Below are 21514 nucleotides of genomic sequence, written 5' to 3'. Positions count from 1 at the left end.
CTGTGCGCATTGATGGGCCGTCAGGCGTCGGACTGAGAAGTTTGGATTGCGGCAAAAATTTCCTGGAAAGAAATGTCGGTTTGATTGATTGAAGAACAAGACCATTGCATTTGATGCTCTCTGGACATCTTCCTTTGACTGAGTACCAACTATTTCATAGTGGTACAATAGTGCCTTCTTTAGCGAAGCATCACTGACATATTTGTCTGAATTATATTGCAGTAAAGAGTATCATTGGAAGAAACCTAATGTCTGCCTGTAGCAGCTCCTCTCCTCCGTCCTTTCCAAGAGCTTACCTCCTTTCACATCACCCAGTTGCGCCACCGACCCCGTCCCCAAGCCCGCCAGCACCGATTTACAGCCGACTGTCAAACGGCAGTCACAGCGCGCCAAGTCCCACTAACTCCCGCAGTTCATTCCACGGAGTGTCGTTTCTTCTTCAAATTGGCCTCACCAGGGAGACGGTTAACCTGGAGGCAAATGACCTGTCGCTGTCTGCTGTGAAAGATCTTGTCTGCTCCATAGTCGACCAAAAGGTAATTGATCCACACCTGGCCCAATGGATTTGAAATAAAATTACTAAAATGAATATTTAAAAATGATAACTTTCAACAAACAATTCACTGCAAACATCAAGATAGTCTGTCATTTTAAGTCAAAATTAAACTGTTAATAGAACTGGAACAATGACATTCTTTCTCATTCAAGTTGTCATTTCAGTGCTATTTGTTTGCAAAGCAGCAGTTAGCAAAGCAGAAAACATCTGTGTTTCATGCACAAAATGGGTCTTCAGCACCACAGGAGTGTGCAGTAAGCCTACTCCAGTTACTGGCCATGGTCTAGTTGTTACAGTTATTTACATTGTGGTGCACTCTCACTGGGGAGACAAACACTTAGCCACTTTGTGGTCTACTCTGCTGTAAGCCATCTATGATGTCAGGCACCATCCAGGTTATTTTCCATGACAATAGTGGGCTGCTGTAACATCAGTGGAATTTAACCCTTGTTTTAGAGGAAGCTTTGGACCACTCATATTCAGACTGACTATTAATCAGCCGTGTCTCTAGTATACCATTTGGCAAAAATAAGCATAAGATGAATCCCAGGGCATGCCAGTAGAGAAAACAACAGTTTGTTTACTTAATTTATGTGTGTGCCTTCTGTGCATATTAGTACACAGACCATGTGTGTGTGTCTGTGTCTTAATGAATACACGAGACGATTGTGTGGCGATAAAGGGTAAAATAACACATTTCAGAGACTATGGGACTTGCTTCACAATGATGGTTAAGAGGATTGGACCATCCATATTTCCCAGCTGGTCTCGTAACAGCAACATGTATGCCCTAAACAGTATGTCCTAAGATAGCTTATAGTTGGCACTGCTCTGTGGACTGCTTGTTACTGTAGATCCCAAAGCCCCATCCAATAATAATAAGAATGTGTTCATTTAGCAGATGGTTTTATTCAAATGGATGTATACGGCTGGAATTGAACCTGCAACCTCTTGATCTGGAGTCAAATACACAGCTGAGCTATACCCCTCCCCCAATTAGGTTATAAAACTACTGATTATGGTCAAATAAATCTCCCTCATCTGACTCGTCAGTCACCCCCACATAATCACCTTATGTACAGTAGATAATGATGAAATGGGTCTATTTGCATCCAGCATTAATATAGTGAGGGGCTAGATTAAAGATCTCACATGCACTGTTCCATCAGTAGTAATGAAGAGAACATGGACTATGGAAGTTCAGAGTCCAACAGGTGAGATCAGTTGTTTGGATCAGATTAGATGCAGCGGGAATCACTGATGAAAAACTAAAGTACAGTTGGAACTATTTATGTGTGATGCAAACCTTGTTTCTTCTCCTAGTGCACAGAAAGCACAGTCAGGAATGCTACAATGTGCTCAGCTGACGCGGTCAAACTGAACCTGTCATGACCTACTGTATTATCATACTGAGAGCTAAGCAGTAGTATAACCAGGTTATATGCTGTAATGTCTGGCCTGCTGTAGGCTTCAGACTATCTGCTAATTGAGCAGTACCACAAAGTGAAAAACACTGTGGGATTCATTTGGCGTGCCTTGCTTGTGTCCTTTAGTTCAGTGTAGGCCAAGTTCACATTCCTGGGATGCAGGGTAATGTTGTTGTTCTTTATGGGGTCTGCTGATCCTCGCTAGCCATTTATAAGCTGCTCTGCTTTTAGAGAGCAGAAAATCTGATCAGCGCTGATATTGACATGGATCTCGTAATGTACTGGCTTGGTCACACAAAGCAGTTGCTGGGAAAAATCTTGCAAATATGATAATTTGAAGAAAATGCTTGAAGTTATCTGTGCTCTAAACTGAGGAATTTGTATCAGCTGCTTGCATCAGAATTGGGTCACATTTATTATTTGTCTCATGTTACAACTTTGTTATGAATGATACCATGACAACCTCTAATTACAGTTTATTTACATCAGTCTACTTAATAGACTAATTGCTTTACAATATTAATCTAGTTGTTTTTTAGTATTTATATAAGTATTTTCAGTATTTTCTTCCTAACTCAAACTGGTTCTGCCTGACTGCAAACATGAGCAGTGCACCGCTCTGTATAATTCTTAATAGATACTCCCATATGGCATTGATATTAATGGAAAATATGACTGTGTTCTTTCCTCCCCCATCCATTCCATCCTCATCTTCTTTCTCATTCTGAAATATGCATGACGACCATTGGCCCTCGCCCTCGCCAGCTTTCCCAGCTGAGCTGCTCTGACCCCCACTCTGGCCTTCCCAGAACTCCTCCACTCAGCAGAAGCTGGCGGGTTTGTGTGCCTGCAGGGAGTGGGACAGGAACATGGTTTTATCTGCTCATATCTCAGCAGAAGGAGTCATGGCGGAACTGTGGTCCTGTGTGTAGTTAGTGTTTCCTCCGCCCAGGGAGGGTCTGCAGGGTAAGTGATTCACCAGCCACTGAGCCATGCAACAAGCATGGATGGATGTCAGCGTCTGGATCTGATAGTACAGCACATCGTTTTCCCACCATCAGCAAATTCTGAACTCCCAGTTATGAATTTTCAGCTGTCTTGATCTTGTGCTTGGTCCTAGTTCAGTTCCAAGCCTTTAGTCTGAGGTTTGTTTGATATGTTGGCATTTCCTGTGTGTTCAGACTGTAAGCTAGTAAGTAGACAGTCTGAAACGCATTTGTCATAAGTTATGACAAATGCGTTTCAGTATAGGTTTGTTGCCGAATTATACATTCGAATGAAGCATTTGCACTAACACAGATGTACATTGGAGAATTTGTCAGACGTCTGGAAGGGGTTTAGTGGGTGGTCTCACACTGTACTGCATATAACCCCTCAATGTCTCACTGTTGGCTTGTCATCTTCTGGCTGAACCCTCCCATGTTGAACCCAACTCATTGTTTGATGGGGGCACATGCTGTGTGCGTTATAATAGCCGCTTTTTGTATGGACTTCATACTGCTCATTTGTCTTTCAGTTGACGGCTAGACCTCATGACTTGGCCTCCACTCTGGTGTTGGATGACCCTCTCCCCTCCTCACAGTCACAGTGACTGTGACAGGCTGGCCAGTCTGTTAAGCATCTTGATTGCAGAGGTTTGGATGGCTTCTGCTTCCCAGTGGTTGAAGGTTTAAATCCACAATAGGGCTCTGATTCAACTTCAGGTTACTGTGATTTTCCTGAAATCTTACAGTGTTTTCTGAACTAATGCATGGAATTAGATTGATTCAGAATGATTCAGACCATGCAGGCTATGACCCGTGTGGCCAATACGGTGTGCGAGTGTCATGCCACACGTCAATGGAGATTGTGAGGGGGGTCATGGCAGTGGGACAGGGAGACACACCCAGAAAAGGACCTGTCGGCCCAGAAATGAGCTTCCATGGCACCCATCCAGCTCAGGCTGCAATGCCGATTCCGACTCTGCTGGCCCTGCTGATACTGTTGAATTGGGGTCTCTCTGTGTGATGAATGGCTGGGGATAAACAGCGATAGCATCCGCTCGCCGACATTTCCTGTTTGGTGTAGCCCAAGTCCTCTCGTGCAGCCAGAGAGGGAGCAATTGTGGGACAAAAGTTCGCGACTTCTTGAGAATGACTCCAGATCAGCCAGCCAGCAATGAGCTGGCCAGCCCAGCCAGAAGACATTACTCCTCACCCAGGCATTTCTGGAGGATGATGTGATGTTGTTTGAGGATGGGGTGGATTTGTGGTGCCATGAAATTAAAATATTTGAAACATAACACTGTTTCTACAATTCTCAACATCTGCCAAATGTTAAAGGATGTTGTAATGTTCATGGCATGCGCCACATAGCTTCATATACTACATTTATGGCATGCTTTACATCCTATAACGGTGCAATTAAATAGCTTGTGGAGTTTTTTGGTTTGGGCAAGGGTTGGTAACTGGTTGAAGCTTTTCAGTGTTTGATGTAAAATGGAGAGTTTACAATCTACCTTGGCCTCCAAGTTAACAGTGCTCTCTCTCTGTCAGAGGGGATGATAAAGCTTGCTAGAAGGAAGGAAATTTGAAGTCCTTTTGGCAAAGGCCTTGGAAAAAAACATAAAACTTTTCCCTCAAAAGGCAGTTTTATGAACATTTTTACCTTACTCCTTGTCCCTAGGATATTCCTGTGCACATTTTTGAACATACTCACTGCAGCTGCAAATACTGTAATGTGGAAGGCTTGCCTCGCACATGTTTTCCTACTGGTTGGTTAGTGCAGTAACTCCCAGTGTCTGGTTGGTTAGTGCAGTAACTCCCAGTTTCTGGTTGGTCAGTGCAGTAACTCACAGGGTCTGGTTGGGGCTGAGGGTTGCACAGCTGTCTCTGTAATTACCAAAACAAAGACCTTTTGAGAAAGGAAAATACCTTAACCTCAGAGCTGCGCAACATGAAACAGCAAGGTATTTTGAAGATTTTAGAAAGTAGACCTTTTAGTAGCATTAAGTGGTACTTTTACAGATTACAGTCAGTAAAGTGGGTCAGCACAAACATCTATAGTTAGTTGTGGTTTTGATCTGTTTGTTAGGGAGTATGTTTTTTGTATTTTGCTTTAAGGGAACATTACTAACCACACTATGTGGTCAAACAGTTTATTTTGGTGTTTTGGTGTATGCTTTTGAAAGTTAATCACCTTTAATTACCTCATTTACCACAATGACCAATAAGAGGAATGATCACAAATATTGGAGAGAAACACTGCTTTGAGGATGTTAAAACACTTTTCTGGTGCACTTGATCATCCTACAAGGTCATGTGGGGGAAAGATACCAACATGTTGGGTTGTTGCCCTGGTAACGGAGACTAGGGAACAGGTTAGTTCCTGGTACTGATTGCTGGGAGGGAGGGAGGGAGGGAGGGAGAGAGAGAGGATGAAAGAGAGAGTGAATAAGGACTGGCTGAAGGAGGAAAGGGTGAAGCAGAAGTTGTGGAGGGAGAACAGATGGAAACTGGCAAGTACAAGGCTCCCACTGGCCAAGACTAACTGAAACACACAGGAAATAAATCACCTCCTTCTCCTCCACACATAGGCTTGGACAACTGAGCCCACATCTGCACGCTCATGGAGCCGCCATATTTCTCCCTGGGGACCCGGCCGTTCTGAGCCCTATGTGTGATATACATGAGGCCAGACATTTCCTGGAAAGCAGATTCAGCTTCTTCTCAGAGAGAATATAAAGCTTCACCCTCGAGTCGGAACAGTGTCAGCGTTAAGACATATTGGATTTGCTCATTTTTCTGCCTAACGTGTGAAGAGTTCATATGTCAGCATATTCACATATTTCATGTAGAAGCCATGGTTACAGTATGGGAATATAGAAACACAGTAATAGATGTATGGTAAGATGCTTTCACATGTATCTGCAAAACCTACAGTAGTTGTACAAGAAATTTGTTTTTTCCGTGGCAAAGTAACTTGCCAACCTACTGTATGTTGCTGGCTTATGAGCTTGTTTGTGCTATAAGGACATATGTGAGTCGATAATTTGAGGAGGAATATATAAAAAAAGCAAACTCTACTTTTAAAGGTACAATAGGTAAGATCTTTTCAGTAAGAAAATATGTTTTGTCCCCTATTCATGTTGTGTAAGCTACTGAGGCACTGTGAGAGTTGTTTAGCAACACAGATAGGTCAGTGCTGAAGTGGAATATATATTTTTCTTTTGTAGCTGCCCTCTACTTTCTAGCCAATTATGCTTCAGCAATCCTGTTTCAGCCAACCGCCTTCGGTGAGGCGGGCTTTCCTCCTTGGCTTATTTTGTGAAACCACTGTCAATCAAACTCGAGCTAAGTGCGGTAGTTGAAACAAAAATTGCAGGGCGCCGTTTCTCTCATTTGAATTTATTTAAAAATATTACCTAGTGCAGCTTTAAAATGAACTGAGTCATTTGTCCCATCTGCGGTTCACATGTCTGGAGACTCAGTCTCTTCAAATGCAGATCGGCATGGCAGAGCAGAATGTTCAGCCACAAGACTCGCTGAGAATGACAGGCCGGAGAGGAGAGGTTCTCCCTGGAGAGGGAGGACAGCCTGGCGGCAGGCAAGGCATTGGGGCCTGGTTTGTGGGCATACACCCGCTGGTGCCTTGGAGTATGGCTGGTTCAAAAACCAGCCGTGGAATTCACCCCACCACCAGTGTGGGTTCCCTACACATGGGGAGCATCTGGGGGCTGCAGGAACGCCCTTCACCAGCCTGTAAAATTGAACAATGGTGGCAAGAGAAGGAGATAATCTAGCATTACTAAAATCTCCATTATTTCAGATTAAATCTGTTAAAAATGTAATTACACTGATGTAGCGGCTACATAATCAACATCAAATTGCATTGTTTTGGACTCAAACATGGTGACCTGAGTTTTACGGTCAGTGATGGGTGAAAATACATTTGTCAAACCTAGAGATTGGACAGTTTATCTTTTGCAAAGACAGACATTTCCTTTTGTCTGGAGTTACGGTTTTTCACTTAAAGGAATGCAGCCTATGACTAATGCTGAGGACACTTATTGTACTTAACTGTGGCGCCCTGTCTGGTCTTCTAGCTGTTCTGTCAGACCAAAGTCAGGAGTCTGACCTTAAATGCCCATATCTCTTTACAGTGGAAACACACGGTAACTATATTATACCCCTCAAACTCACTAAAGAGGTGAACGGAATCTACAGATGTCATAGTGTCATTGACTCACAACAATGGGGGAGCTGTTACCGCCCCCCCCCCCCCGCCACCCCCCCCGAGCCTGGGGCTTCTGAAAGCCTTCGGCAGTATGATCGATCCCTGCGTCAGCAGCAGGTTGAACGTGCAGTGCTCCGAGGTGTTTTCTCAGCCCTGCCTGCCTCTTCCTGTCTGTGGGCTCACTGAGTGATCTGTCACGCCGATAACGAGACGGCAGAGGAAATGCCTCGGTACCCTGCTAGCAGAAACCCTGCTGTGTCTAAACAGTACAGAGTGAGGGGGCCTGGAACGGCTGGGACCTGCCACCGAGAAACTGCTGATGCGATCTCTTAACAAGAAGCAAGGTGAAATATAGAATATGTTGAGTACCAGTTGAGTTGACTTCTGTACCTTTACTTAATTTAAGATTAGTATATGTTTAGTGTTTGCACCTCCCTGCCACAGTAAATTCCGTGTTTGTATAACATACATGGCGAATAAACCGAATTTTGATTCTGATTCTGGGTATTGTCTGACTTTACTTTTTGTTTCCTTCATTACGATTTTTGGAGCAATGAGTGATTAGTTGTACTGTTGGTTGCTGTGTCCCGCCAACTAGAAAGTTCCGTCACACTTAAGAGTAGAACCTCTCCCAGTTTCCACAATATTCCCTCTGTGGTCAGTAGAAGAGAACAGTGTGTTCAGTCGTGTATTTAGTTGTCTGTGTGGCTTGGTCCACATGGCTTCTCTGCCGACCACTTTTCGGTTGAGTGTTTTCAAAGCGCCAGGAGGAACTTCCCTCTGCCTCTGTGAGTGAGTGAGTGAGTGAACGAACGAACGAACAAAAGTGAATGGCTGACGCACACGCTCAGCACACAGAGCCTCAAACCCCACATACACATGCCTTGGAAATGCTACACTGTTTAGCCATCACAGGTAGTTCAGCACATGAGCAGCAAGACAGCATTGGCTAGGAGTCACTTCCCACAAATGAAACCAATTCCTGTGTTCAATTTGGGCCTTAACACTTCACCATAAACCCCATGACCTGAAGCGTAGTCAAACCAGGAGAAAAATCTCCTTATTTGCCAGTGTCATCGCCGCATAAATCTAAAACTTCCTTCCCCTGATTATGTCCTCTGTGTGAAGACCAGCCACCTGACTGGGATCCCCTGGCTCTGCTGCAGCCAGAGGGGACTGATGAAGAAGTGGTATATCATCTTGGTGGGAGTCTATAGGAGGGTCACTAAGGGGCTCTAAGTCAAGGAGTTGAGGGCCTGTGCTGGAGCAGTGACTGAGATCACATGGCCGTCACTCTGCCAGTTGTTTAGATCCTGTGACTCATCCTTCCTCCTCTCCTCCCAGCCTCCGGATACACTCTCTCTCTCACTCGCACATGCACGCACATCCACACATTCATGGACACACGCATGCATAGACACACACATGCAGACACACACGCACGCACACAAACTCCAAAGAGTGGAGTTCTTTTGTAAAGACAGAGTGTCTGAAGACCTAGTGGCGACCTCATCACAAGTGCATAGCAGTTGCCAAGAGCTGTGTTATTGCACTGGAAGCTCATAGACCACAGTAGTAGTATGGAGCTCTTTGTCTATATCCATGCTGTAAGGCTAGAAGTTGAAATCCATGTGGGTGAAATGCGCTGTGGTTTTACTTTTTTTAAACTTTACTTCACAGGGTTACAATATGAGACCCCCACATACTGGAATTGGGTCCTTAACAGGATGAAAAGTATCATTCTTACTCATGGAAATTAGGTAAGGGATATGTGGCCAAATGGTTTCTCCTGATAGCTGAAGCAGGTCCACTTTGGCAGGTGTATGGCCTCTCCTTATAACAACACTGGTTTGTGGTTTGGAGGAAGGCCTACGCCTATAAGCTCAGCGGTTAGCGCTGGGCTTTCACCTTGTCAGCGCTTGGTGTACTAATACCTTTTAGAGTTTGCAACGTAAAGAGCGCCACACCAGCAACAAATGAGTTACATATGAAATCCTGGCGAGATTTCAAGATGTGCGGCTGGTTTTCCCATCACATGGGGCAGGAGGAGCCTCAACGGAGTTGTGGTGATCACACTGTTCTCGGACCAGGGGCCAAAATGAGAAGACGAGAGAGCGGCCGGCGATAGTCGGTCGGACAATAAGTTACTCTGTCATTATGTTGACCCTTGATCCGCCGAGGACAGGAATGTGCAAATGCGGCCCGTTGTGTTTCCCCAAGTCCTGTCAGGAGTAGATAAATGGGAAGCGTTACAGCTGAATAGAGCTAGCACTCGTGCTATCTGACAAAATTGATGGACTTTTCTAAAAATATTTTTTTTTTTTACAAAGGCTTACATTTGGATACCCAGCAACACAGAGACATTATTGTGTCCAATATAACTCCAAATATTGTACTTGTGTGTTTTTTCTTTGATTTGAACAATTTAAGCACCAGTTCGCTCTCGGATAAGATGGTCATATGAGCTGTGTGTCTGATTCACCACACCACGTCGAAGACATGTCCCTCATGGTACAGTCTGAAAGAAACAGCCAGTCTCTCAGGACATTAGTTTCTTTTCCACCACATCGCTTCACTGGACCCAGTCTGGTACCATGATGGATGTTCTCTCTGTTATTTCTTCCACTGGTGGGGATAAGTAGCTGCTTAGGCCTAGTCTTTCTGTGAGAGTGTCTGTGTAAGTGAGACGGAGGAAGAGGGAGAGACTACACGAAGGGTCAAATCCATAGAGCAACATAGAGTAGTAAACACAGATGACTTTGGAAGTAGAGAAGAGAAAGGATAGGTCCAGAGAGTGTTACTACAGCTTGCGAACCAAATAGGAACCATATGGGCCTGTATCACAGTATATCACAGATGGGCATGTGTGCACTCCACAACCTGCCTCTCTGCTCCAGCTGTATGGTGTTTGCCCTGGCCCAGGCCTGCAAACAGGGAGCAAATCGTTTTATGTAATGCAGTGTCCAAATGAAGCCTGCCTGCCTTTCTGTCTTTCCACCCATGGACTCAGGGGAAGAGGGGCAGGCCTATAGCAGATGATATGGGTTTGCAACATGGCTGCCTGGTTCCTATGGAGTAAGGGAAGGAAGGATCTGTTAAAAGTGAGAGATGGGCCTCTGGAGATAATCTCTTTGTTACAAAATACGTCCTTGCCTAGGGAAGTGGAATGCGTATACGTTACATGCGTGATTATCAGATTAACGAGGCACCTATCTTGGAGAATGGACAGTAATCTCTGGAATGAGTGATTTTGAAAGTCATGACTTTTGTTGTTTTGATAGCTGTGTGTTCAGGATGCCAACTACCACACCCAGTGTTGGGGTGCATTGTGGAACATTCTCCCATCTTAAACAATGGCTGCCCCATCGTACCCTGTCAACAATGGTGTTGAAAGAATGGATGAATTTTGCCCTGTCATTCACAAAGGATAATTGAGTTTGTGTGTGTGTGCGTGTGTCGGGTGTGTGTGCATGTTAGGGAATGTGCACATATTTCTTTCTGTAATCGTTCTTGTTGCACTTAAATGAATGATATGGAAAAATGTTGCTCTCTGGTTGACAGAAAAGCACAGTCAACAGAACACTGTAGAGAGACTGCTGTGTGGTGTGGTTTTGTGCAGCATAACTGATCTGAACTGAGACCAAGGCAACCAGACAGCCAATTGAGATGTTATATTTTCAGTTTGTGTACTAGTCATTTTTGTTGCTTGTGGGCAAACCATAAGTTTATGTTTCAAAGTGTTTTTCCATTCTTCCTGCCTCTTTACATTTCTTCTAAAACTGAGTGTAAGATGTGCGAGAGATATACAATACTGAACATACTGGACTTGTCAATCACAAAGTGCCTATAGTTTATTATAATTTTTTCAAGCGGCCAGAAAATAATATGTTTTGGGTTTATGTTAATGTAAAGTCAAAGGGAAAAGCTGTTTCCAATTGCTTCCAATTGTTTCCAGTTTTATTAATATTCTAATGAAGAATAAAACAAACCGCCCTGGAGACAGGGAAACATTAGAAATTAAACTAAATTCAGCTAGACGTGGTTAATGTGACATTAACCACGTCACACAAACCAATTAGGCCTACTTTCCCTGTGAGTCACCTATGCTCAAACAGCTTTTCCAATACATAGTTTGGACAAGTTCAATACATTTTCCACAGATGTGGTGCCAAGTTTTACATTTTATTCAACATTAAAACCATTGTCCTATTGGTTTTATGCTCTTTTTTCATTGATGGCCATCATTTCGTTTCGAGTGCCAAAACACTTTAACACCACTGAAACATAACTGCATGTTGCTCTGCACGACAGCTGTCTACTTCAAAGTTTGATGCTAAGTTTGGAATAAGATCTGTACCCGGTGAGATTGTTGAGTATTTTTAAAGCCCTCATCAATTCAAGAATGATCTCACTGCCTGATAGACGGTATGTATCCAGTATTTATGCTTACCGGTAGCCCTAAACCATGACTTCCTTATCACTCCAGTCAAGAACGGTAGTAGCTCTGTGTGGTCTGGTTACCTAGCCCTGATAAACAATTACACAACACATCTATTAATGGGTGCTTTTACAGGGGATAGACACACTTTGTGTAACACCCGGGTCTTATGACGTTGTCTGTTTCTCCCCATCCTCTGGCAGTGTGGCTCAGAGAACTCTACATTGATGAACCCAGACCTTTGCTGGTATTGAAGCCAGATTGTACTGAAGACATTTTATTGTATGGAAGTAATGGTGCAACTTGCATTCTTGCATACTTACTTCCAATGCATTGTAATCATTCACTAATAAATAAATACAAATGTCTAGAAACCAGTTTGTGGACGTCATAGTGCATTTTCTATATATTTCCTACTCCTGTGATCCTAGTGTAACACACACACTCTGGTTACAAGTCTTGGTTTGATGGTGTTAACATAGCTTGTGTTGCAGTGGCTGTCCGTCACTGTGGAGCTGGCTAGACTCCAGGCTCATAAAGGTGTCAGCCTGCTGGGGTCAGGCAGCATCCCTTCCTCCCCCTAATCGTTTGTGTGTGTGTGTGTGTTTGCGTGTGGTCAAAGCGCACCACAGCCCTCAAGCTGAGCTACTCTGTTACCACCCACCCTCTCTCTGTGATAGCTGACACCTTCTGACCTCTCCCTCGCCGCACGCATGTACACACACACACACAATGAGCGCAGATAGGCAGTCACACATGGCGAACATGGCATACAGAGGCAGTCTCGCTCACAGACACACAGTCTCCGTTTTCCTTTTCACAATCGAAAAAGGAATGAAATCTCCAGACGTTTTTCATTCATGGCAGATCAGTCTTGTCGGGGAGAAGTCGTTTTTCCATGTCTGTTGTCAAGCCTATTTGTTTTTGGCTCTCAATGAAATGGACCCATATTTCACATGTGCCCCCACCCTCCCTCTCCTCTTCCACTAACAGGATTTAGCATATCAATGGCAGATTAGTCAGTTTAAGAAAAGCTTACCGCTGCAAAGCTTTTTTCCACTCTGCTCTCCAGCCTGATGCGCGGACCTCACACACAGACGGGCCATGCCGATGTCTTTGGCGTGTGTGTGGTCGCGCTGTGTCTCTTTTGTGCTGCTGTGGGACTCAATGGTTGTGTGTGGAGCTTTAGACCTACGGTTTGAAAATGGGAAGACTTAAGTGCTGCTCAGTCACAATGGTACTTGGTCTTGAGCAATGTGTGTGTGAGTGTGTGTATTTGTGTACGCGTGCGTATGGGTGTGTGTGTGAGTGTGCTTGTATGTGTGTGTGGATGTGTTTATGGTCTGTGTGTGTGAGAGAGATGTCTAGATACCTGACTTTCAAATGTCAACTGTGTTTTGTGTCCACATAGCCACTACAGCTCATCAATACTTTTTTTCCGAGCAGGGGACTACTCCATTGTTTATAAACACAACATGTTACAAGGCTTTGTAAAACACTTCCAGTAAAACACTCTTTTCACCACAAACCCCGCCCAGCCTTAATTTACCAGGAATCCAGCCTCAGACCATCCACACTATCCACTCCCCTCATCTTTTGACCAATCCTGAGATATTGCTTTGTTCTGCAGTACCTACCTCAAACCAGATCAATGAAGCACATCTCTCTGCTACTGTTATGTTTGTGTAGCCCAAACAAGTATCTCCGATACTCAGTCTTCTTGTCTGGCCTGCAGCTGCTCCTCTGCTGGAAGAGGAACCATGTAGGGTGGAAAGTGTTGCAGTAGGGAGCCAACAGGAGGTGACTCCATCTGGACAGGTCTGGGCCAGGGTTGCTGGTGCAGGAGTGGGGAAGTGTGTGCGTGTATATCGTATGCGTGTGTGTGTACGCACGTGTGTGCTTCCGTGAGTGTCTTTGTGTGTGTTTGTGCGTGTGTGCATGCGTGTGCGTGTCTGTGTGTGTGCTTGCGTGAGAGAATGTGCGTGCATGTACAGTATGTGTGTTTGTGTGTGTTTGGAGAGCAAGCATGTCAGATGTGTAGAGGAAAGCCTTGTTATGAGTTTTGACTGGTGTCAGGAAGGATGTCCCCTCACAGTGGTGGACAGACTCATATACCATTAATCACTTCAAAGTGTGACAGGGTGTTAGGATGTGTGTGTGTAGGGCAGCAGGGGTTGGTTTTGGAAATGTTCCATTCTGAGGCGCGTGTCCTTGTTGATTGTGTGTGTGTGTGTGTGTGTGTGTGTATGTGTGTGTGCCATCCAGTGTCCTTTCCAATAAAGTTGTAAAGCAAAGACCTTTTAGGAGAAGCGAGCACAAGAAAGCAACTTTCTCTCTCAAACACACACACACACACAGACACACACACACACACACACAGTGGCTTCTCTGTTTCTGGAATCTTATCTATGTAGTTCTCAACACTCCTTGCCCTACGACGACATCTGCATAACCATGTCTTATCTCACGAACATAGGCGCAGAGAACTTAACAATAGGGACATTGTTGTAATTGTGTGTCTGTGTGTGTGTGTTGGTCTGTGTCCTTGCCTTCCGCTGTCCTAGACCCTTTCACCCCCAAAGTCCTACACTCGCACAGTGTACAACTCCAGTCCCCGAGTCACCTCGGCCTGGCAGTCAGGCTGGTCAGCCTGGCCGAACACACCAGGCGCCTGGGGAACCGTGTGCAGGGTGTTGGATACAGTTACATAAGACCTCACAACAGGGTCTTTCATGTTCGCTACGTATTAGGGACAAGGGAGGCTTTTTAGACGTAAGTGTTGTTATTATTGGAATGGGTCAATTACTGCTGCTTCACACAGTCCTGCTGACTCTGAGTCCTGGCCATGTGTTGGTGGGAACCAACATGATCACAATTTTGATCTATTGAAGCGGGCCTAATTTGAGGTTTTGGCATGGAGGTTTTAAATATTAATATGGCATGGTGCTTAGAAAAGGGGGTTAGATTTGTTTTATCAGTAGCTGAGAGACCGCATATGATCTCGATGATGTTGTCAAATAATGGACGTAACCCCCTCCCCCTCACACCCAACCACACACACACTCATCCACACACTCACCCACACACTCACCCACCCACACACACACCACCACTGGCTCCCCCCTTTCCTGCTGTCAAAGTCTGTGTCCATGGTTCAGCATTTTAGGGGGTCCAGGTGTCCTTATCACCCGTGCTGAGTCCTGGTGCCAACCCCTGTGCCCAGGGGCCTCATTGGCCATGATGGTGCGGCTGGCATTGTTCAGCGGTCATTGTGTGCATGACCCTGGCAAGGGAAACAGCTGCACAAGGTGGACCTTCCATTATCCTAGCTTGGCAGAGATACAGAGAGGATCATGTCTTATGTGAGGGTGATGTTATTGTGTGCGAGTGGGTGTGTTCCCTGATTCCAGTTTGCGTGTGCACAGTATGTGTGTGTGTCGCCATGCAGCCAAGACCCCTTTGAAGCTCAGCCCCAGGATAGCCTCCTAACATCCAAACATCCATCTAATCCCTCCGCTTCCTCTCTCTTCATCTGAGCCCCAAGCTGGAGATCATGATGATGAGCCATGCCTCCCCTCGACTGGCAGACAGTGGGTCAAGGAAAGTCACTGTCCTTCCACGAGGGGGGGGAGGACTGAAGACAGGTGATGCTACGCCTGGCACAGAGTTGTGGGTAGGATTTTCCAGCCTGTGTCCAGCAGTCAGGACACAGTTTGGTGTAATATGAAGTGCTACACAAACACTTTGGGTTTTTGTGGTATTACTAACCATGAACATATTTTGTAAAATTGTGTTGCCTTATTACCTAACACTCATTACAAGCCTGGATCTAAAGTGTTATCAAATACTGTAGTGTGTGTGGGCGCATGGGTAAAAACTCTTGCATCTTGACATGATCAGTGGGTCTCGGGAGCAGGAAGTGACTCTCCACTTCCTGGCTACTGATTCTCCTTCACATCTATCAGGATGTTTATGCCCCCCCCCCCACACACACACACACACTACTACATTTATATACTTTTTCTCATGATCTAAATCTGTCTTTATTGCTCACAATCTGAGCAATACCTGGAAAATTTCAACTTCATACAGTGCCCCGTTCTCAAGATAATTGAGCCACAATCACACAGATTCCTGCCTTTATAGTTAGATATCTCTCTCTCCCACTCTTTCATATTCTCTCTCTAACACACTAGTGTCTGTCAACTGGGCCATTACCTCATACCCAGCCCCAGAGTTGCAGAGTGACCCGACCATGGCCTGGCCTGGCCTGGCCGCTGGTTACATCAGAGCTACTGGACAGAGCTCTTTATGTGATCTCAGAATGGGTGCTGTGAGCCAAGCAGCCCAGCCACACTCCAGACCACTGAATTGGGGCTGGCTAGACTGGCCTCATATGCTCAGCTCATAATCAGAACACTAGTCACTGTCGTTACACAACAGATAGAGGACTAGGACCCTCTGGGCTTTCTCTGAAGTTTAAACATGATTTAAAAATCTCCAACAGATCCATCTGGCAGAGGAGAAGCAGGTGACCTTGTTATAGAGGGTCTGTGAGAGATGTTAAGAAAACTCTTCTTTGATGTTGATTGTTAAGTAACAGCTTTCTAATAGGCAGCTTGGGGTCTGGGAAAATATCAAATTAATGCAGTCTGTCAGCTAACTGCTTTGGCAGTGTGTCGGAAAAAGTGTGATCCTGTATTGAATGACCATTTTCATGGTCTTTCCTGCAGCTTGGGTCTGTGCATTCCTCTAAAGGGTGTACAAGGTTTTGGACATGAGCTCTTTTCCTGACTGAGTGTGTTTTGAATTCTCCATCGACCACGTTGACTCATGACGTAAACCAGGAAGAGGTTCATAATGGGAGCGGGAGTGAGCATGTGTTTGTGCATGTGTGTGGTAGTCATTGTGGTGTTGATGACTCAAATTATCATTACTAGTGGCCTGACAGTACTACCTGCTGCCTATTTGCACACAATGACTAAATTGCACTACATACGGCTATGGCCTCAAAGAAAATGTTCCTGACTTTAGCACAAGCCACTTATGTTACTTTTGTTGCACTATTGAAGGAGCTGCAAAGCAAGGATTTCATCCTGCAAAGTATTCATCCTGTATTTGATGTATTTGATGAATAAACTTGATTTAATTTCATTTACATGTTTAATACATCACCATGTATTCAACATCTTCATCATCATCATACTGTTAGAAATATGCACAGATCCTTGATTTTCTGCTGTACTTTCTAGATGCACTATTTGACCATCCCTTGGAGAAAATAACGTCATATGTAATGTAATCTTCATCCTTTTCCTCCCCAGTTTCCAGAGTGCGGCTTCTTTGGCATGTACGACAAGATCCTGTTCTTCCGCCATGACCTGAACTCTGAGAACATCCTCCAGAGGCTGATGTCAGTGGAGGATATCCATGAGGGGGATTTGATAGAGGTGGTCCTCTCTGGTGAGTTCTGCACCCTGTCAGGACCGTTGGCTGTGTCTAATATGTTCTTACTGTACCATTACTGTTCGCGTACTGTAGCAACCCAGGGGACTTGAAGGCCTGATGCACAATGAAATAGGACTCTGAGACATTTGGCCTTTACATAAATTGTCCTTTAATAACGGATCTCAGGGTAAGGGTAGTGGGACAAACTTTAAATCTTGATTCTTCCCGTCCGGGGTCTGTTGGCCTTCATGGCATGTGGTCCTGTGGGGGTTAAAAGCAGAGCGAGAGGTCAGTCTTTTCCAGCCAGACTGTTTGCTGAACAACGCTCCTCAAAGGTTGTCTCTCTGGTCCTTTATCTCCCCATGTGGCCTTGGGCTGGTTCCCTACATGCCTCCCCTGATCACCTGATGGGCTGCAGGTGTGACCAGTGCCATGTGCCAAGTGGATGCAGCATTTCAACAGGCAGATAGACTCCTTCTATCACCTCCCATTATCTAAGCCCTCTGTGCCGGATTGGCTGGTCTGTGTCCCCTGGTTTTCTACAGTACATAGCAATGATGCGGTGTATTTCACAGTATTCCTGCATTTCCTCAATCCGGTCTCTGTTCTTCATTCAATTGTCTGCACTGTATTTTTGTGTTTAGGACTTTTTGTGCTTTATGTGGTTCACATCAACCTGTGGTGCGGAGCTATTTCACCTCACAGCTGAAGGCTTTGACAGCTTGTCTCCTGTTCTCCTCGCTGTTAGTGACAGTTAGTCACTTCCTGTCACCCGTGATTCAGCTTCCTGTTAGAGACAGCATCTAACCCGTTGTGGCTGTAAGCTCAGTCTGGTCTGCTCCGGTTTCCATTGGGAGGCACCTGACCGCACCTGTTCTGGATATCCCCCTCTCTCTGGGGGACTGGAGCATTGTGTTGGATTCAGACGGGGAGGGACTATGACTGTTGGATCCCATAAAGTAGAGGATGTAGTCAGGAGACCATTGGTTTCCTCTTTCTTTTTGTGCTTTTCCTTTGGTTTTCTGTGTATTTCTGTTTGTCTATCTCTTTCTCTTTCTCTCTTTCTCTCTTTCTCTCTTTCTCTCTTTCTCTCTTTCTCTCTCTCATCCTCTCTCCCTCTGGTCATCTCTCTGTCTCCCACTCCTTTCAACAGGTGTTAGCCTCACTTTTGCATATGAGGCATTGTGGGATTTTACATGTACAGCGCAGTAGTCACGACGAACAGTATTACCTTATCTCACCCTCACTCCTGTAGCCTTCTTTTTTCCTATGTCTGGTAGTGGGGTTTATGATGTGCCAAACTGGTGCAGCGCCACAGCAGACCCTGAATCTCTCTGCTCTTAAACAACCGAAAATATCTTCCAGCAAACATCAACCATCTTATCCAACACTTTGTCTTCTTTCATCGTGGGCTTAGCTTGTCTCTCATCTGTTTGAGGGGAACCTGTTGTTTATTTCTGTGGCCTGGTGTGTGAGAGGAGAACCAGTGTTCGTCTGGATCTGAAACCTCCATCCCTGAGAGAAGGAGGAGAAAGAGGGGCTTGTTTTTGGCACAGGCCTCAAAGGCGAGAGCTTGTTTTCGCTGCAGTAAGTGATTGTGGAGGACCTACTGAGTGTAAACAGGCTCAGAAGCAGGGGCCAGATCTGGAGGCAGAGTAGACACTGAATAGCCATGGCCCTGCTGGGGGGTCTGTGTGTCCTGTTTTCATACTCACTATCCCAGAATCCCCACCCGATCTTTCTTAAAGAAGATTCTTGACGACAGCAGTACTTGCTCAACAATGCAGGTTTTAACTCACATTTACAGCGCGTGGAAACTTAGAAGTTATGGATTGCCCTCAAACTGAAAACATTCATATTAGCCTTACAGCTTATGGAAAAACACTAAATTCACTCAATTTTTTGTGTTTGATGCAAACTAGCTCCTGAGGCATTTCACGCAGTACAGACTGTAAATAGTCGACCAGTTGTTTCACAGTTGTGTTTGGGATGGAACATGAATGCCCTCTTTCAGGTCCCGGTGCCATGGAGCTATGCTCAGCTTGATCGCATGTGACTTTCTTCAGCTTTTCCCTACTTTGAAGTCGGACCCAAAATGTGCCCAACAGCCTTCATATTTTCCTGAATTGAGAAAATCTGTTTCTCTGCTTTGTGTTTTCTCATGTTTGGATGGGTGTCTGTGCCTGTTAACTTGTTTACAGTTGGTAAATGGTACAGAAGGTTGCTTTGAAAAGAACATTACTGTTAACACAAGCTGTCATACAGGATGAAGATGAGTAGAATTTTGTATTTGATTTACATACATACTGTCGCTGCCTCCGTAAATTGTTTATTATATCTAGTTGTAACTTCTCATTTGTAACTACAGGATCCATTATATATTGTATTGACCTCACAATTGACTATCTGCATTGGTCCTGCAACTAAGGAGTGGGAACTCTCCTGCGCATTCTCAGGGTCTCTCGTTGTCTCTGCTCAGTCTTCATGCTCTCTCCTGAAGATGATGGTTTCACAGGTATACAGAGCTTTTCACGTACGTCAATTGTACTATCTAATTGGATGGAGGTCACATTTGTTGTTTAGAATAACCTCCTGGTGTTGGGATCAAGAAGACAAATGAACACCCACCCACATTTATACACATGTAGTACAGACGTACACACACTCACAATCACACATACAACCACAAGCAAATAAACAAACAATTATAGCATCACAGCAGGGCGGTTAAACAAAACTTCCAACTAAACTCAAGTTTGAAAGTTAATGGTTCCCTTGTTGGTCAACCGAATCCCGCAGTCAAATAAATGATTGCTGAGGACTGTGAGAACGACGACCTGCATCACAAGTCCAGCCTTGCTCTCTATGGAGACTGCAATCACAGAGGTTCGCTTGAGACGTCTGACTCACACAGGCCCATCTCACATGAGTCACACCCATTATGAACTAACAGTCCCGTCCAAGGATGACCTCAGAGGGCTTCCAGACCCAAACCAAACTAGCAGATGGAGCACAGCTCTCCTGCTCCCCAGGCCTCGTCTGTGCTCCTCTGGATGGAAAATGAAGGAGAAATGTGCTTCTGTGTATTAAGGCTGGATTTCAGCTGTGACTTTAAATGGATCCTAGGGATCGTTGAATGTGTGACGGACCACCGCCGCTGGCTCCATGTGTGTTTCTTGGTCTCGACTGTCCTTGAGCCCGATCACTTGGAGGAACAGGTGACGAGGATGACATGTGTGTACCGTTGTTGTGGTGGCGCCCTCTACTGAAAGATCGTGCAATAACACTCAGACCCGTGAATGGAAACCATGTGCAATGTTTGAAAAGGTCCCCATTTTATTATTATTGAATGTAAGATGAAGATGGTAATTTCACGATAAAACGACTTGAATTCCGCGCACATTCCTTTTCTGTTTCAACAGAAAGCACGGCATTGCCTTCTAATAGCTAGGTTTGTTCTATTCTCGTCTGTGCGATTTCCTTTCTCAATTATAGCCTACCTCATTGGGTTGGGGTCTCTGTGTTTGATTTTGGGGTTCATGTTCTTTTCCTTCAGTTGGGTCATGTTTGGGGTCTGAGTTGTCTGTGGTTCTCAGCTCTAGCCACCGTTGAAGACTTCCAGATCCGTCCCCACGCCCTTTATGTCCACTCCTACAAGGCCCCCACCTTCTGCGACTACTGTGGTGAGATGCTCTGGGGTCTCGTCAGGCAGGGCCTCAAATGTGAAGGTGAGCGCGCACGCAAGCATTCACACAGACACACACCAATGCTCACACACAGACAGACACACACACTAATGCGAGCGCACACACACACTCACAGTAAATATTCTCATGCTCACACTTACACGCACTTACACACATAGATACACGTATACACACCCACACACCCATGCGTGTTTGCACACACAACCCCTCACACATAAACATAGACAGATGCATGTGCAGAGACAGATGCTGTTGAGGGAAAGGGAAACTGGATTGCACATTTCTTAGTAGAAAATGTGTGACTTCCTCACGTTATTGAAGCAGGCCTTTTGAAGTGCAAACCCAAGATGGTCTTGTTGGGGGAAGCTTAGTGTAGTCATGCCAAACCTAGGTCTCATCCTTCCAAGAGTCCTCAGAGACCATGTGCTACTCCTCAGGCCCTGGTGGATTCAGCTTGTCACACACACACACACACAACTCAACCTTCCTCAGGGGAGGTTAACTGGAATGCAGCGAGCCCTCAGATATAAAAGAAGAGGCTCTGTATGGCACAGCACCCAAGGAAGTACATATTCACGTGGGAACGATAGAATGAAGACTTTTGAACGTTTTAATGTTGGCCATAACTTCAGGACTGTTTGCTCTCTGACTGTGTGTTATTACCTAACAGTTACGCCCTTTTTATGATGAGGTCTCATCAATAAGGCCCCCTTGTGGCCATTTA

The 21514-nt window shown here is 45.1% G+C and overlaps 1 protein-coding gene across 1 annotated transcript in view; it reads left to right on the top strand.

Annotated features, from left to right (window-relative positions):
* The first annotated feature begins 53 nt into the window (after nt 1-53).
* Nucleotides 54-21514, top strand: part of prkd3 (protein kinase D3) — a 33836-nt gene continuing 12375 nt past the window's right edge. Inside the window, exons 1-3 of the mRNA XM_067242680.1 lie at nt 54-536; nt 16960-17098; nt 20680-20811. Of these exons, the coding sequence (XP_067098781.1) occupies nt 249-536; nt 16960-17098; nt 20680-20811 (559 nt within the window). The 5' untranslated portion in view covers nt 54-248. The remainder of the gene's footprint in view (nt 537-16959; nt 17099-20679; nt 20812-21514) is intronic.

This window comes from Osmerus mordax, chromosome 9, assembly GCF_038355195.1.
Source record: "Osmerus mordax isolate fOsmMor3 chromosome 9, fOsmMor3.pri, whole genome shotgun sequence".
In the NCBI taxonomy this organism is placed as follows: Eukaryota; Metazoa; Chordata; class Actinopteri; order Osmeriformes; family Osmeridae; genus Osmerus; species Osmerus mordax.
The sequence above is the reverse complement of the archived record's forward strand: the minus strand, read 5'-3'. Positions and strand labels throughout refer to the sequence as shown.